Raw genomic sequence first — 18,510 nt, 5'->3', positions numbered from 1 at the left:
AGGGTAGGCTAAATTTATCCTGCAAATACACACTGGAAGGCTCTCGACTCCGTATTGCACACAAAGCATATTTTGCAAAGCAGGCCCGCCATTCTAATTTTGGAATGAAGGAGAGGATAACATGTAAATATCTGCTCCTGGAAGATCCATAGGGATCTGCTCCAACGTAGTGCACTGTAAAGGGAATAGTGTACCATTTGGGGAGCATTCACTGTTTTATCAGTAGTACAACAATCGTAAGAGAATGTCGAGGGGCAACATAATAGAATCAATGTGTTGACCTTTGAGGAAGAGGTGTTTCCTAGCCATATCATTTGGCAAACAGGACAAGGTCTGACGAAAATCTGTGTTTCTGTTTTTCATAATCAAGCAATTCCCGAAAATAACAGTAACTAATCTAAACATTGATGACCTCACACTCCTCTGATGCAGGTAGCCCAATCACATTTTTATTTCGCTCTGCTAGGTGTTGAATTCCATTATATGTGGTGTTCACGTTTAACATTTGAATAATAACATAGCAAAATGTCATTATGGCAGATGGCACAAGTAAAACATACAAAAGCTATCTACAAGCTTAGACCTGAGATAAACAGTGCTTGTGATTTAGTGATGGAATCTGAAGTGACTCAGACGCTCTCTGGTACAGTTGAGTCGGTTGAGGTCCGAGTTTCCATTGGCATTTCGTCGGACACGTCCACTTTGTTGTCATAAGCTTGCAGGGCCTGATTGTCCTCCTCCTGTTGGTACCTCGCAAAGTTGACAAAGACCTGAGGATGAAGACATGGTGGTAAGAGTAGCTGTAGATAGAATGTCTTTGCATGTAAAACACACACATCTGTTCATATGAATGGGCTTCAAATTTGTTTAAAGATTGTTTTGTTTTCAGAATTATTTCTACATTTAAACCGAAAGTCAATCACCATATTCGATCTGCTCCTTCTAACGACGTTTCTATGAAGTATCCTTAAATATCTTACACTTCACTGTGAAACATACAGAATGCATCCTGCTAATTATTACCTCCCCCAACAATTTCTTTATTCACGGTGAAAAGGAGTCAGACGTCAACCTTGCTTTATGGGGTGGGGAAACAACAGTAAAAGCTTGTCTTCATCAGGTAAAGTATTAAAAAAGAAGGACACGACGTAAAACAAAAAAGCCTGTTAAGGCCACCATATATACATTAAGATACGACGTGACTACATGTACTATAAGAGGAAATGTGGAATGGCCAGATTGTATAACAACGGATCAACCGGACTACTATTATACCATGCTATCTGAGCCACTTAAACTGTTTCTGCAGTGAAACAACCGTTTACAGGGGAAGTGATAGATTTTTTTTTTTTTTAAATCTCCGCCAAGTCCATTAGGCACTACCTATGAAGTATATCTTCCTCAACAGTTACAGCCAATAAAATAATGCCACACAATATGTATACGGTCCCCTTCGGGGCATAGAACAAGTGCTCTTCTATTTCCTGTCGGCAGCAAAGACAAAATGATTCAAACAAAAAAACTCCCACCACCCACTACCCCTCCTCAGCTCTTCCTCCTCCTCTCCTCCACAGGCATCTTCTGAATCCCTGGTGGAATCAAATTCACTCTTCTAGCTTCAGTGTCAAAGTGAAAGCCTAGTACAACGCAATAGTTGTGATATAACTGGCTGTTATCAGCCTGGCATGTTTCATTTGAAAAGAAAGGGGAGGGTTCCACCGATTTCCCCGATCCGTTCTAGTGTCAGATAATGTCGGCCATCTTCATTGGAACTAGAAAGTCTTCGGTCGAGACTCCAGAGAAAAGTCAGACGGGACGGTAAGTATGTGATACCTTTGATGGAGGAGGACCTTGAGTGTTAGATCCTGTTTCAAGAAACGTCCTGTTAAATTGGGGAGGACTTGCGCAGTGAAGAACTGTAAGTGCTCGGCTCTTTGGGCTTTTGAAACTGACAAAGTTTAGCAAAAGGCTTCCTTACAAAAAATGTCTGACAAAACTTTTTTTTTTCAGTTTCCATTCAATAACTTGACGGTTGTGACATCTTGTCAGGGAGAAAATGAGGAAGTTGAAAAACAACAATGCCTTCTTCAACTCCGCCTATCAGGAGGATTATTTCACCCTTGACCCCAGATGCCATTGGTTGGATACAGTATGCGAAGAGGCTTAAAACATTGATGCCTTTGACCTTCAATTTCAGAGTTTGACAGACAATACAATATCCAGACCACATACCGCTACACTTTTTAAGTTGTCTACTGTATATTTGTCAAGGCTGGAAACAATGTTGCATTTATGGCATTCTAACCAATAGAGCGCTCCGTATGACAGACCTGATATAGACCTACGTAAGTGGTCAAAATGTTGTCACCAACAACCCACATGAGAGCATACATATCCTGCATAGTTCAATCATACGGTGAAGATATTTAATATCCTGCATCTGCTCAAAGACTTTAGATTTGTGGAACTGTGCATGTGTCATTTTCAAATACTAGCATTTCATACGGCACACACAGTAATAACACATCTCTTTCCCCACTGTACTCGCTACAAACATGTTTCTCTAATCACCTCTCGTCTTCTAACCATTCGTTTATTATAACTTAGACCACATGCTCCATTGGTCGTGACTGACATTTTGTTCATAAAAGATGGGTGTGGGCATTAATTATGGCGAGGGGGCATTTGGGTGTTTATTACATGGCTGCCGACGCGTGGCGAGGATGAGAAGGATGCAGAGGCGCTCAATTAACCTTTGCCGCTCTGGAGGTGGAGTCCCTGCGCGGCACACGCACGCCTCAGTGAACTTTTTAAATACAGGCCGTCCCAGTCCATGCCCAGCTATGTGCTAGCTTGTTCCGTTGTCTTTGAAATGCTCTCTGTGGTGGAAAATCAAATTTTTTCCAGGGATGTAAGGTACAGTAAAAATGGACAACGTGCCACTTCATTTTAGGTGTCAATCCGGGAACATAGAAGATGGTAATGTTATCACTGCATCAGTGCTCGTCCTCATTATCAGACAAAAGGTAACCCTTTTTTTCCCATGAAGGTGAAGATAATGTCTAACACATACAGTTGAGAAATAGCACCCTCGTGCTCAAGTTAAATATTGTGTTTTCAATTTGTGAAAAACTCAGTTTGAGAGAACAATATTCACAACAAAGTACAGTCCAGCGGTACAGTGAATCATGTACTTCATAAGTTCAGTGGCTTTTGGACAATGCCGTATCTGGATACCCGTACTTGCTTCGTAAGGAGCTAGGCTCCTGCTCCTATGACTCATTCCGGCTACTTACTTGATAATCAGCTGATACTTACTTGATAATCATCTGATACATACTTGATAATCAGCTGATACTTACTTGATAATCAGCTGATACTTACTTGATAATCAGCTGATAATCAGATAAGGGGACGGGCTGTACCAAAATGGATAAATGTTGGGAAACAACACCATTGCATATTAGATGACACATTCTCAGTATGGGTGAGCCTAGTTTCTTGATATTTGTTGCTTACTACACAACAGTACGATCTAAATAGTATATAGTATGATTAGTACACCGTATGTTGTTTTATTAAGTAGTAGGTAAGACAGATTTCGGACACGGCCAATGTCTTTTAATATAGGCATTAACACCTCAGCCTTGGGGCCGGATCAATATTAATTGTAGTGCGAGCCAGGTCTTACAGTACAATAGGTCAGGACTGTCATCAATAAATCACCAGCTGAAAGGTGACTGTCTGGTCTCAGTCCCCCATAGGTGTTGGTTTTTATCCCCTTTGTGTTTTAGTGTAGTGACCTTATAGCCAGCATGTGATTTATTTACTCTCTGTGATCTGGTAAATACAGTATGGTCTATTACAGAATGGCTGCATTGTTGGTTCTCTCTCTCTCTCTCCCTCTCTTTCTATTGTTTTCTTTCACTCACTCTTTCTTTCTCTCACTTTCTTTCTCACTCTTTATTTATTTCTCACACTCTTTCTTTCACTCACTATTTTTCTTTCACTCACTCTTTCTTTCACTCACTCTTTCTTTCACTCACTATTTTTCTTTCACTCACTCTTTCTTTCACTCACTCTTTCTTTCACTCACTCACTCACTCACTCACTCACTCACTCACTCACTCACTCACTCACTCACTCACTCACTCACTCACTCACTCACTCACTCACTCACTCACTCACTCACTCACTCACTCACTCACTCACTCACTCACTCACTCACTCACTCACTCTTTCTTTCACACACTCTTTCTTTCACACACTCTTTCACTCACACACTCTTTCACTCACACACTCTTTCACTCACTCTTTCTTGCTTTCACTCACTCTTTCTTTCACTCACTCTTTCTTTCACACACTCTTTCTTTCACTCACACACTCTTTCTTTCTTTCACTCACTCACTCTCTTTCACTCACTCACTCTTTCACTTTCTTTCTTTCACCAACTATTTCTTTCACTCTCTTTTTATCCCTCCTCCTTCCTTCCTTCCTGAAAGATTCCAGCATTCCTCTCCTGGCAGCTGCTTTTGAGAGGCTCTCACCCTGAGGCTTGTTTTTATCTGGACAGTCCTTCTTTCCACTCCTTTCCTCCCCAAGGATGAGTGGACAGGTGACCTTTGCCCCTCTGAAGGTGCTCTAGTCAAGCCTTACTCCTTCACTGCTGTGCTTTGAAGACCAGGCACTTTCTCACTGAGGCTTGATTGCAACAGATCTCAAGCTTCACACATCACATCAGAAACGTGGGGTGAGGCAGTCGACATTCGACATCAAGTCTAATAGCATTCAGTGTACAAGTCTTAAAGGAAATGTGTTCTTTAGATAATGTATGCCTAAAAGGGATGGGCATCTCACTCCTGGAGGGCCACAGTGTCTGCAGATGTTTACTCCAGCCTTAACACACCTGCCAAGAAAATAAACCTGCACACACTCCTGCCCTCCAGGATCAGAGTCGCCCATACCGCCATACACAAAAAAATACCTTGATTTTTTGAATTAGGCTTGTTAGTACAGGGATGGAACAAAAGCCTGTGTCCCCCCACAACAGAATACAGTAAAATACCATAGAAATACTATTAAATCTCTATGGTCCTCAACCAGAACAGCAATTGAATAAAGGGTTTAATCTGGTTACCTGATCCAGAGTGGTCTGGGAGACAGAGTAGTCCTCTACACCCAGCCTCTGCTGATGAGTGGTGAAATGGCTGAAGATGCTGGCCAGAGCGCCCTCGCTGTGGGGGACCTGGTACTGCAGCGTGTTGTGGTGCTTCTCCTTCAGTACGCTACCGGGGAAGGTCTCGTAGACAAACTCCTCCACGGGGCCCAGAGCGGGGGGCGAGCCGCCCACCCTCACGATCACAGTGTAGCCGTCCCCGAACCTAGAAAAACCAGACACATGGATAAACACATACACTACACATCAATTAAAGCATATGGACTTACAAAAAGGCACACACATACAGTGGGGAGAAAAAGTATTTGATATAGGTACACTTCAACTGTGAGAGACGGAATCACATTGTATGATTTTTAAGTAATTCATTTGCATTTTATTGCATGACATAAGTATTTGATCACCTACCAACCAGTAAGAATTCCGTCTCTCACAGACCTGTTAGTTTTTCTTTAAGAAGCCCTCCTGTTCTCCACTCATTACCTGTATTAACTGCACCTGTTTGAACTCGTTACCTGTATAAAAGACACCTGTCCACACACTCAATCAAACAGACTCCAACCTCTCCACAATGGCCAAGACCAGAGAGCTGTGTAAGGACATCAGGGATAAAATTGTAGACCTGCACAAGGTTGGGATGGGCTACAGGACAATAGGCAAGCAGCTTGGTGAGAAGGCAACAACTGTTGGCGCAATTATTAGAAAATGGAAGAAGTTCAAGATGACGGTCAATCACCCTCGGTCTGGGGCTCCATGCAAGATCTCACCTCGTGGGGCATCAATGATCATGAGGAAGGTGAGGGATCAGCTCAGAACTACACGGCAGGACCTGGTCAATGACTTGAAGAGAGCTGGGACCACAGTCTCAAAGAAAACCATTAGTAACACACTACGCCGTCATGGATTAAAATCCTGCAGCGCACGCAAGGTCCCCCTGCTCAAGCCAGCGCATGTCCAGGTCCGTCTGAAGTTTGCCAATGACCATCTGGATGATCCAGAGGAGGAATGGGAGAAGGTCATGTGGTCTGATGAGACAAAAATAGAGCTTTTTGGTCTAAACTCCACTCGCCGTGTTTGGAGGAAGAAGAAGGATGAGTACAACCCCAAGAACACCATCCCAACCGTGAAGCATGGAGGTGGAAACATCATTCTTTGGGGATGCTTTTCTGCAAAGGGGACAGGACGACTGCACCATATTGAGGGGAGGATGGATGGGGCCATGTATCGCGAGATCTTGGCCAACAACCTCCTTCCCTCAGTAAGAGCATTGAAGATGGGTCGTGGCTGGGTCTTCCAGCATGACAACGACCCGAAACACACAGCCAGGGTAACTAAGGAGTGGTTCCGTAAGAAGCATCTCAAGGTCCTGGAGTGGCCTAGCCAGTCTCCAGACCTGAACCTAATAGGAAATCTTTGGAGGGAGCTGAAAGTCCGTATTGCCCAGCGCCCCGAAACCCGAAGGATCTGGAGAAGGTCTGTATGGAGGAGTAGGCCAAAATCCCTGCTGCAGTGTGTGCAAACCTGGTCAAGAACTACAGGAAACGTATGATCACTGTACCAAATATTAAGTTCTGCTTTTCTGATGTATCAAATACTTATGTCATGCAATAAAATGCAAATTAATTACTTAATCATACAATGTGATTTTCTGGATTTTTTTAGATTCCGTCTCTCACAGTTGAAGTGTACCTATGATAAAAATTACAGACCTCTACATGCTTTGTAAGTAGGAAAACCTGCAAAATCGGCAGTGTATCAAATACTTGTTCTCCCCACTGTACATGCACACACAAAACCAACAAAAACACACACAAAAACTTGAGGTTATCCAAGGTTAGTGCCTTTTTGGAACAATTTATATGCTCCAGCACATCACCTGATTCAATATTCACCTTGCCTAATGTGGGCGGCAGGTAGCCTAGTGGTTAGAGCGTTGGCTGCTGAAAGGTTGCTAGTTTGAATTCCCAAGCCGACTAGGTGAAATCTGTCGGTCTGCCCTTGAGCAAGGTACTTAACCCTATTTGCTCCAGGGTTGCCGTCAATAATGGCTGATCTCTGGCCGTGACCCCACTTTCCAAGGGTGGGATATGCAAAAAACATATTTCCATTTCACACCACACACTTGTACAGGTTACACACTTGTACATGTGTGAAACAGGACAAATATAAGAAACCTCTACTTGGCCGTTGACACACAAGTACGCACACACACAAAAAAAGTGAGGTTATCCAAGGTTAGTGCAGTTTGGTAAATTACACACCATAAAATGCCCTTTTGGAACAATTTTGTATGCTCCAGCAAATTCCCTTGATTCCATATTCACCTTGCCTTATGTCTATGCACCACCCAAGCTAAAGTGCACACTCCTGAATTTAACAGCAGCACTTAAATAATATGCTTCTATTTCCTCACTGTGCTGAATTTGGTGGTACCCTTGCGCTAACATAATGTGATGAAAGAGGAGTAGAAGGACGGATAGAGGGATGGAACGTAGGAGATGGGGAGCGCGGGAGGGGGGAGGCATAATTGATCTTCATTTCCCCGGCTCGTTGAAAGCTCCCTGTGCATCCGGTGCAGCGTGTCGAGGAACAGGTGCGTCATGAACACCGGGAGTCGGCCAACTCCGCACACCCGAGAAACTCGTGAGTTTTTTTCCGTGGCCTGAAGGAATGTTCACTCTTCCTACTGCTTTTCTCCCATCCCTCTCTTCCCCCTCCCGCCGCTGTTAGCTCTGCTTCAGAAGGTGCTAATGCTAGGTGCTGACGCTACATCCTGAGTTTGGACAAATCCATGAGTTGGCATGTAGAATTACCCATGGTGCTTTGGGTGTACCTACTGTATATGTAAGCAGTGGATCACAGTGTGACACGTTGGCTGCATTCCAGACACACAGTTTCAACACAGGTCTGCACAGATGATCAGATCTTTAAAATACCTGGGGTTGTTTAATGTAGTTTGTGTCCCAAATGGCACCCTATGGTGAATCGGCCGCCATTTGGGACTCAAGCATAGTGTTTATTATCTGGACTGTTTAAGTGTTTAATGTCTCAGCAACCACATCTCCCGAGTGGCGCAGCGGTCTAAGGCACTGCATCTGCATCTCAAGAGGCGTCAGTCCCTGGTTCGATTCAAGGCTGTATCACATCCGGCCGTGATTGGGAGTCCCATAGGGCTGCGCACAATTGGTCCAGCGTCGTCCGGGTTTGTCAACATTGTAAATAAGAATTTGTTCTTAACTGACTTGCCTAGTTAAATAAAGGTTAAAAAAACATTATATAACGATCGTACAATCTTTGTGGAACACACCCACTATGACAAGGTTCGGGTGTGTAGTTTATTTTCTATTATTCAGACTTAAAATGTCTTGATACGTGCATGTCTTGATACGTTTAGGCCATCTTAAAGCCAATCCTAATCTAAGGATATGCAGTATGTTTTCAGAATGCCTCAAAATCTCTCTTAGTGTATGTACAGTGCCTTCGGAAATTATTCAGAACCCTGGACATTTTCCACATTTTGTTACGTTACAGCCTTATTCTAAAATGGATTAAATCTTTTTTTAAATATCAGCAATCTACACACAATGCCCCATAAAGACAAAGCGAAAACAGTTTTATTTACAATTTTGACAAATCTATAAAAAATAAAAAACAGAAATTCTTCAAATGAGTATTTTTATTTTCTATGAGACTTGAAAATGAGCTCAGGTGCATCCTGTTTCCATTGATCATCCTTGAGATGTTTCTACAACTTGATTGGAATCCACCTGTTGTAAATTCAATTAATTGGACATGATTTGGAAAAGCACACACCTGTCAGTTCTTGTCAGAGCAAAAACCAAGCCATGAGGTCGAAGGAATTGTGCATAGAGCTCCGATTGTGTCAAGGCACAGATCTGGGGAAGAGTACCAAAACATTTCTGCAGCATTGAAGGTCCCCAAGAACACAGTGGCCTCCATCATTCTTAAATTAAAGAAGTTTGGAACCCCCGAGAATATTCCTAGAGCTGGCCACCTAGCCAAACTGAGCAATCGGGGGAGAAGGGCCTTGGTCAGGGCAATGACCAAGAATACGATGGTCCCTCTGACAGAGCTCTAGATTTCCTCTGTAGAGATGGGAGAACATTCCAGAAGGACAACCATCTCTGCAGCACTCCACCAATCAGGTCTTTATGGTAGAGTGGCCAGATGGAAGTCACTCCTCAGTAAAAGGCACATGACAGCCCAATTGCAGTTTGCCAAAAGGCACCTAAAGACTCTCAGACCATTAGCAACAAGATTCTCTGGTCTGATGAAACCAAGATTACCTGAATGCCAAGCGTCAGGTCTGGAGGAAACCTGGCATAGTGGTGGCAGCATCATGAAGTGGGGATGTTTTTCAGCGACAGGGACTGGAAGGCTAGTCAGGATCGAGGGAAAGATGAACGGAGCAAAGTACAGAGATCCTTGATGAAAACCTGCTCCAGAGCCCTCAGGACCTCAGACTGGGGCGAAGGTTCATCTTCCAACAGGACAACGACACTAAGCACACAGCCAAGACAACGCAGGAGTGGCTTCGGGACAAGTCTGAATATCCTTGAGTGGCCCAGCCAGAGTCCGGACTTGAACCCAATCGATCATCTCAACCTGACAGAGCTTGAGAGGATCTGCAGAGAAGAATGAGAGAGATTCCCCAAATATAGGTGTGCCAAGCTTGTAGCATCATACCCAAGAAGACTCGATGCTGTAATAGCTGCCAAAGGTGCTTCAACAAAGTACCGAGTAAAGGGTCTGAATACTTATGTAAATGTTATATTTTAGTTAAAAAATGTAATAAATTAGCAAAAATGTGTGTAGGAAAACGAGGAAAAAATACAATTTTATCAATTTTAGAATAAGGCTGAAACGTAATAAAATGTGGAAAAAGTCAAGTTGTCTGAATACTTTCCGAAGGCACTGTATACCTCTGCAAATTACAATGTCTCAATCCCATTATTTATTTATATATTCAGAAAAGAAATTCAGAAAAACTGATTGCCTCAAAAGAATTAGGTAGGAGTATGGCAATGAGGCCATACTATAGGAGTATAGTAATGATATTGTTATTGTGAATCCAAAATCAGATAAGTCTGACTTATCAAATTATTTCCAGGTCTCTGAAGAATGTGCAAACAAAAGCATCGTTCCAAAGACCTCAATGAATTACTTAAGGCACATCAGCATATGATGAGATTCACTCGTCGAATCTATTTGTATAAAGCGGTGTGCGTTCATTCGCTTTCTATTAAGTTACACTGTGTATGCTGACATTAATAATTCAAATAAATCCCAATCAATGCACCGGCACATCAAATAAAAACCACCAAAATATGATTCTAACTTTGACATTAAATGCTCCCTCAAAGCTGGAATGGGCTACCAGCTTTTAATTAACATTCCATGGATTTTATGCTAAGTCTAGTGAGACTAGTGTTATTTTGTTGTTAGTATTCTTATTACCATTGTTTTCTGCTTAATGAATCCCCTAATGTTATATTTAGTCGTGGAAAATGTCCAATGGTGGCTGTTAAGTGTTACATGCAAAGAGAGGCAGCAACCTCTTAAAAGTCATTAGAGACGTGGTGTGTAGGCCTCAGCTGTACTAAGGCTTCGTTTCAATGTCCATACTAGCATACAACGTAGAATCCAAATACATTTCTTCATTCTAAATTGTACGCTCGTCTGCATGGCAATAGGAACAGAGCCTAGCAGTACATAATCAAAATGACGGTCAACTCCCAGAGCTTTTCGATGGGAATACATCATTACACCTAATAACAAGCCATGTCTCTGTGCTGATTGAATACTTTATTTGAAATCCTAGATTAAAACGCATATTCTTCATTCCTCTGATTGCTAGAATGGAACATCAACATTAATATAGGAAATCACAAATGAGAGAGAAGATCAACTATTCTTTACCATCCATGACTTATCTGTCCAATTCTGTGATCACACAGTCCTGTGGACTTCTTCTCGTAGCATTTTGAAATAGGCCTTCAGTACAAAGTTTGAATGAACAAAGAGCAAAGTCAACAGAGAAGCCAGTCTGAGTAGAAGTCGTCTGAAATCCCACCCTTTTTGAGACTTAGCTCTTATCCAGTCTGATTCATCATCCAATCATCATGAGTCTGAGACAAACGCCCCTTCCATTTAGCGATGGGATCGAGCCAGACAGGAAATCGGCTGGCGCTCAGAGTGGCGAGGCGCAGCTGAGCTTTCAGAGGTGCTGAGCTCAGCGAAGAAAATATTTTTTTTTATCCAATAATGCTCGGGGGCGTCGCTAGAAGAGGTGTCAGCCGTACATGTGTAATCAAACGGCGCTCCCCAGCAGCAGAAAGAAGAGGCTGATCAATGAGCTCTCGCTCTCTCATTTTCGCTCTCTTTCTGTTTTCTCTCTGTGCTCTATTTTCTCCGCTACACTCCAACAGGAGAGTGGCGGTATGTATTATTCATTTTCCAATTTCTACCCTTCGGTCGTCTCACAATAATATAAGTGATCATTACTCGTTGTGGATTTACTACTTCTGCTGTCGCTCTTCTATTATCTCTCTATTTTCTTTCTCTCTGCATTGTTGGGAAGGGCCCCTGTAAGTAAGCATTTCACTGTGAGTCTACACCTGTTGTTTACCAAGCATGTGAGAAATACAATTTGATTTGATTTTGATTTGAATAGAAAATAATCTCGACCACAATGTAAAATGTTATCTTCCCTCATCAATTGTTTGCCCAATCCCAGATTGACCACTTGTTCCTACAGTACCAATCAAATGTGTGGACACAGCTACTCATTCAAGGGTTTTTCTTTATTTGTAGAATAATAGTGAAGACATCAAAACTATGAAATAACACATATGGAATCATTTAGTAACCAACAAAAAGTGTTAAACAACTCAAAATATGTTTTATATTTGAGATTCTTCAAAGTAGCCACCCGTTACCTTGATGACAGCTTTGCAAACTCTTGGCATTCTTTCAAACATGTGCATTTTTCCACGAGAGATGTGTTTCCATCAAATGGACTTGTTGCAGAAAAAAGGCTGTGCGTGATGACATAATGCACATTAAAATACCTTTTGCGGTTAAATTCCCATGCACTTGAATCAGAAAAAAAAGTTAAATGGGTTTCTATAAATTTTCAACTCAATTCATGGTTTTCTCACAAACAATGTTGCGTTATATAGTGAGTGTACCCATTCTGGTATTGGCATAGTAGATAGTAGCTGCGCGAAGTTGCCTAGAGCGCACATATAGATTCGTCCGACTGCCAGATGGTGAAGCGTGATTCATCACTCCAGAGAACGCGTTTCCACTGCTCCAGAGTCCAATGGCAGTGAGCTTTACACCACTGCAGCAGACGCTTGGCATTGCGCATGGTGATCTTTGGCTTGTGTGCGGCTGCTCGGCCACGGAGACCCATTTCATGAAGCTCCCGACTAACAGTTATTGTGCTGACATTGCTTCCAGAGGCAGTTTGGAACTCAGTAGTGAGTGTTGCAGCCAAGGACAGACGATTTTTACGCGCTGCGTGCTTCAGCACTCGGCGGTCCCGTTCTGTGAGCTTATATGGCCTACCACTTCGCGGCTGAGCCGTTGTTGTTCCTAGACATTTCCATTTCATAATAACAGCACTTACAGTTGACAGGGGCAGCTCTAGCAGGGCAGAAATTTGACGAACTGACTTGTTGGAAAGGTGGCATCCTATGACGGTGCCATGTTGAAAGTCACTGAGCTCTTCAGTATGGGCCATTCTACTGCCAATGTTTGTCTATGGAGATGGCATGGCTGTGTGCTCGATTTTATACACCTGTCAGCAATGGGTGTGGCTGAAATAGCCAAATCCATTCATTTGAAGCAGTCTCCATGTACTTTTGGCCCTATAGTGTATTTCATCTGTAGCCTAATAAACTGCTTGCTTTCCAGACGAGTCATAGTGGGAGGACCACAGAACATCGCATGACTCCAAGTTTACTTCGATTTGATGGTTGTTATATCAATATTTGCACATAAAAGCATTTCCAACAACATTACTTGCATCTTTTATTTTACTGACATAAAAGATCCCACCTTGTCTAGCGTATTTTGTTTTGTCAACATTTGGAAAGTATCCAGAAAAATGTTTTTTTTTTTTTAAATAAATTTAATAAATTTAATCCCATTTTCTCCCCAATTTTCGTGGTATCCAATCGCTAGTAATTACTATCTTGTCTCATCGCTACAACTCCCGTACGGGCTCGGGAGAGACGAAGGTCGAAAGCCATGCGTCCTCCGAAGCACAACCCAACCAAGCCGCACTGCTTCTTAACACAGCGCGCCTCCAACCCGGAAGCCAGCCGCACCAATGTGTCGGAGGAAACAGCGTGTACCTGGCCCCCTTGGTTAGCGCGCACTGCGCCCGGCCCGCCACAGGAGTCGCTGGAGCGCGATGAGACAAGGATATCCCTACCGGCCAAACCCTCCCTAACCCGGACGACGCTATGCCAATTGTGCGTCGCCCCACGGACCTCCCGGTCGCGGCCGGCTGCGACAGAGCCTGGGCGCGAACCCAGAGACTCTGGTGGCGCAGCTAGCACTGCGATGCAGTGCCCTAGACCACTGTGCCACCCGGGAGGCCCTAAAAAAAATAAAAAAATATATAAAAAAATGTTTTTTTTCAATCAGGCCTGTCATGACATTTTTTTATCTGACATGTACTTTACACACATAAAAAGGTTGGATGGAAACCTGGTTACTGACAGCCACTTAATTAGCTCGTCAGCTAACATTTTTTCGATTGGTAAATTAGTCCAGCGGCCAGCTATCTAAACTTGTAGCAATCATGGTTGAATTACTGACCGGGGGACCCCATTGATTTTGTTAGTCACTCTCCCCCACGATCTCTCCTCTCCAATCCATCCTCTCCCGGCTCGCCTCTCTCATCTTGCCTCTCCTATCTCTCCTCTCTCCTCTCTCCCATCTCTCCTCTCTCCTCTCTCCCATCTCTCCTCTCTCTCCTTTCTCCCCTCTCTCCTTTCTCCCCTCTCTCCTTTCTCCCCTCTCTCCTTTCTCCCCTCTCTCCTTTCTCCCCTCTCTCCTTTCTCCCCTCTCTCCTTTCTCCCCTCTCTCCTCTCTCCTCTCTCCCATCTCCTCCCTCATCACTCCTCTCCCATCTCTCCTCTACTCTCGTCTCCCCTCTCTCCTTTCCCATAGCTCATCTCCTCTTTCATCCATCCTCTCATCTCTGCTCTCCTCTATCCCATCTCTGCTCTCTCATCCATCCTCTCATCTCCTCTCTCCTCTCCCATCCTCTCCTCTCCCATCTCTCCTCTCCCCTCTCCACTGCCATCTCTTTTCTCTACTCTCTTCTCCTCTAGCCAATCTCTCATCTCCTCTCTTATCTATCCTCCCCCATCTCTCCTCTTCTGTATCATCTCTCCTCTCCCACGTATCCTCTCTCTCGTCTCCATCTCTCGTCTTTTACCATCTCTCGTCTTTTACCATCTCTCCTCTTCTCCCATCTCTTCTCTTCTCCCATCTCTCCTCTCATCCACTCTTTCCACTCATCTATCCTCTCCCCTCTCTCATCTCAACCATCTCTCCTATCTAACCATCTCATCTCTTCCATCTCTCCTCTATCCCATCTCTCATCTCTTCTCTTATCCTTCCTCTCTGCTCTCCTCTCCCATCTCTCTTCTCCTATCTTTCCTCTCCGATCTCTCTTCTCTCCCATCTCTCTTATCCGCTCTCCACTTTTCCCATCTCTCCTCATCTCTCCTCTTTTCCCATCTCTCCTCTATTCCCATCTCCCCTCTTTTCCCATATCTCCGCTCCTCTCCCATTTCTCCTCTCCCATGTCTCCCGTCTCTCCTCTCCTGTCGCTTTTCTCTACTATCTTCTCCCAGCTCTCCTCTATCCCATCTCTCATCTATCCTCTCCTATATAATCTCTCCTCTCCCATCTCTCCTCTCCCAACTCTCTTCTCCCCATCTCTCTCTCCTCTTTCCCTTCTATTTCCTCTCCCATCTCTCCTCTACTCTCCCATATCTCCTACACTCTCTCCTCTCCAATATCTCCTCTCCCATGTCACCTCTCTCCATCTCTCATCTCTCCTCTCCCATCTCATCTCTCCTCCACTCTCTCCTCTCTCCTTGACCATCTCATCTCTACCATCTCTCTTCTCCCATCTCTCCTCTCCCATATATCATCCTCTCTCATCTCTCCTTTCCCATCTATTCATCCTCTCTCCTATCTCTCCTCTCCTCTCCTCTTTCCTCCACTCTCTCCTCTCCCCTTTACCATCTCTCTTCTCCCATCTCTCCTCTCTTCTCCTCTCCTCTCCTCTCTACCATTTCTCCTCTGTGCTCTCATCTAACCCATCTCTCATCTCCTCTCATCCATCCTCTCCCATCCCTCCTATTTTATGTCTCTCCTCTCCCATCTTTCATCTCCCCTCTGTCCTCTTTTCTGTCTCTCCTCTCCCATCTTTCATCTCCCCTCTCCTGTCTCTCTTCTCCAATCTCTCCTCTCAATTCTCCTCTTTTCCCATATCTCCTTTCCCATCTCTCCTCTACTCTCCCATATCTACTCCCCTCTCCCATCCTCTCTCATCTCTCCTCTCCCATGGCTCCTCTACCATGTCTCCTCTCCTCTTTCCCATCTCTCTAATCTATCCTCTCCCATCTCTCCTCTCCATTCTACTCTCCCATCCCTCATCTCCAATCTCTCCCATCTCTCCTCTGGCTCATCTCTCCTCTCATATCTCTCCTTTCCCATCTCTCATCCTCTCTCCCCTCTCATATCTCTCCTCTCCCCTCTACCATCTCATCTCCTCCTCCCTCCTTTCCCATCTCTCATCTCTCTCATCTCCTCTCCCATTTCTCCTCTCCCATTTCTCCTCTCCCATTTCTCCTCTCCCATCTCTCCTCTCCCATCTCTCCTCTCCCATCCTCCTCTTTTCCCATAACTCCTCACCTTTCCTCTCTCCCACGTCTCCTCTCCGCTCTCCATCTCTCATCTCTCTTTGTGCCTCTCCTATCTCTCCACTCCACTCCACTCCTATCTCTTTTCTCCTCTCCCACCTCTCATCTCTCCTCTCCTCTTCCATGTCTCCTCTCATCTCTCCTCTCCACTCTCTCCTCTACCATCTCTCATCCTCTCTCCTCTCATCTCTCCTCTCCACTCTCTCCTCCCCCCTCTACCATCTCTCATCTCCCCTATCTCATCTCCATTCTCCTCTCATCATCTCTCCTCTCCCATCTCTCCTCTCCATCTCTCCTCCCGTCTCCCCTTTCCCATCTCTCCGCTCCCATATCTCCTCTCCCATCACTCTCATCTCGTATCCTCTCCTCTTCTCCCATCTCTCGTATCCTCTCCTCTCCTCTTCTCCCATCTCTCTTTTCCCATCTCTCATCCTCTCATCTCCCCTCTCCATGCTCTCCTCCACTCTCTCATCTCTCCTCTCCCATCTCTCCTCTCCTCTCTACCATCTATCCTTTTCCTCCTTTCCCATCTCTCATCTCCCCTCCCATCTCTCATCCTCTCCTCTCCACCTCTTCTTTTCCCATCACTCCTCCCACCTCTCCTCTCTCCCATCTCTCCTTGCGCCTCTCCCATCTCTCCTCTACACTCTCCTCTCCCATCTATCCTCTACACTCTCCTCCTCTCCTATTTCATCTCCCCTCTCCCATTTCTCCTCTCATCTCTCTTCTCCCCCATCTATTTCGTCTCCCATCTCATCTCTCCTCTTTTATCTCCCGACTCAGTTGGAGTCCCTCCCGTGTCATTTCAAGCACATAACCTCCAGCTTCAGAAAGCTGTTGCTGGAGTGCTGTGCATTTCTCTACATCTCCTTTCCAATCTCTCCTCTCAGTATCTCTCCCATCCCATCTCTCATCTCTCCTCTCTGCCCCCATCTCTACTCTCCTCCTCTTCCATCTCTCCTTTCCCATCTCTCCTCTTTGCTCTCCTCTATCCCATCTCTCTTCTATCATCTATCCTCTACACTCTCCTCTCCCATCTCCCCCCCCTCTCCCCTCTTGAAAAGATTGAGGAAGAGAGGGAAAAGGTCACCAAACACCCCCCATATTGGTGTCCGGGGGGGGGTTGAAGGGAGTGGGGAAAGGGGTCACACCCCAGGCTTGGGTGGCCGTGCTTTGATCATGCAGGAAGTCCTCGATGGGTCACACACAGAGGTCGCCTGTAAGGGTCATCACTGAAGCTCCCTAGCAGGGAGAAGCCACGGGCGATGGATATATACGGTGCAGAGGCATGTTTTATTCAAGGCTGGAGTTGAAAATACATATGGTACTGTTCAGATGAGGTCTGGAATGGACACAAACACGCTTCCACTCAGAGAGACAGACATGAATCCACACGGACACGTGTACACGCACACACTTCATACATAAATATGTACACATACATCACATGCATACACACACATGCTTTCGATGGCCATAGAGGATTTCACACACTGTATCAGCAGGTCTGGGACATGCTACCTGTCCCAGACCTGCTGTTTTCAACTCTCTAGAGACAGCAGGAGTGGTAGAGATACTCTTAATGATCGGCTATGAAAAGCCAACTGACATTTACTCCTGAGGTGCTGACTTGCTGCACCCTCGACAACTACTGTGATTATTATTATTTGACCATGCTGGTCATTTATGAACATTTGAACATCTTGGCCATGTTCTGTTATAATCTCCACCCGGCACAGCCAGAAGAGGACTGGCCACCCCTCATAGCCTGGTTCCTCTCTAGGTTTCTTCCTAGGTTTTGGCCTTTCTAGGGAGTTTTTCCTAGCCACCGTGCTTCTACACCTGCATTGCTTGCTGTTTGGGGTTTTAGGCTGGGTTTCTGTACAGCACTTTGAGATATCAGCTGATGTACGAAGGGCTATATAAATACATTTGATTTGATTTGATTATCTGTCCGTGTGCAATGGGTATTAATAACAGCTGATGCATTGTAAACCCTAAGGGGTGTTATTTTCCCATCCATCTCAGACACTAACAGTCAGTTAGATAATGTATTACTTAGCTACAGTGCAACGCAGTCAATCCACATAGTCAATGCACACATTTATTAGACATCTCAAAGGCAACTTCCTTAGATTGATCACAACTTTTAGATGCTCTTATAAAACTCTCCGGTGCTGTGCGCAACATTACCTTAATGCATTAAATGCACTTCGCAGCTTTCGTTTATATTTTATTTCACTCTTTTCCCTTAAAGGTCCAATGCAGCTGTTTATATCTCAATATCTAATCAGTTCTGGCTGGGTAACAATTAAGTACCTGACTGTTTTCAATTAAAATGGTTAAAAAAATAAGCTT

General features: G+C 44.5%; 1 protein-coding gene across 1 annotated transcript in view; it reads right to left on the bottom strand.

Moving 5' to 3' along the window:
• Positions 1-474: 474 nt before the first annotated feature.
• LOC120030237 (phospholipid-transporting ATPase ABCA1-like) overlaps positions 475-18,510 on the bottom strand; it is a 218,291-nt gene continuing 200,255 nt past the window's right edge. The window contains exons 46-47 of the mRNA XM_038975583.1: positions 5,138-5,381; positions 475-770 (exon numbers count right to left, since the gene is read on the bottom strand). Of these exons, the coding sequence (XP_038831511.1) occupies positions 630-770; positions 5,138-5,381 (385 nt within the window). The 3' untranslated portion in view covers positions 475-629. The remainder of the gene's footprint in view (positions 771-5,137; positions 5,382-18,510) is intronic.

Source organism: Salvelinus namaycush, chromosome 36 (genome assembly GCF_016432855.1).
Source record: "Salvelinus namaycush isolate Seneca chromosome 36, SaNama_1.0, whole genome shotgun sequence".
NCBI lineage: Eukaryota > Metazoa > Chordata > Actinopteri > Salmoniformes > Salmonidae > Salvelinus > Salvelinus namaycush.
This window is presented reverse-complemented; position numbering and strand designations above follow the sequence as displayed.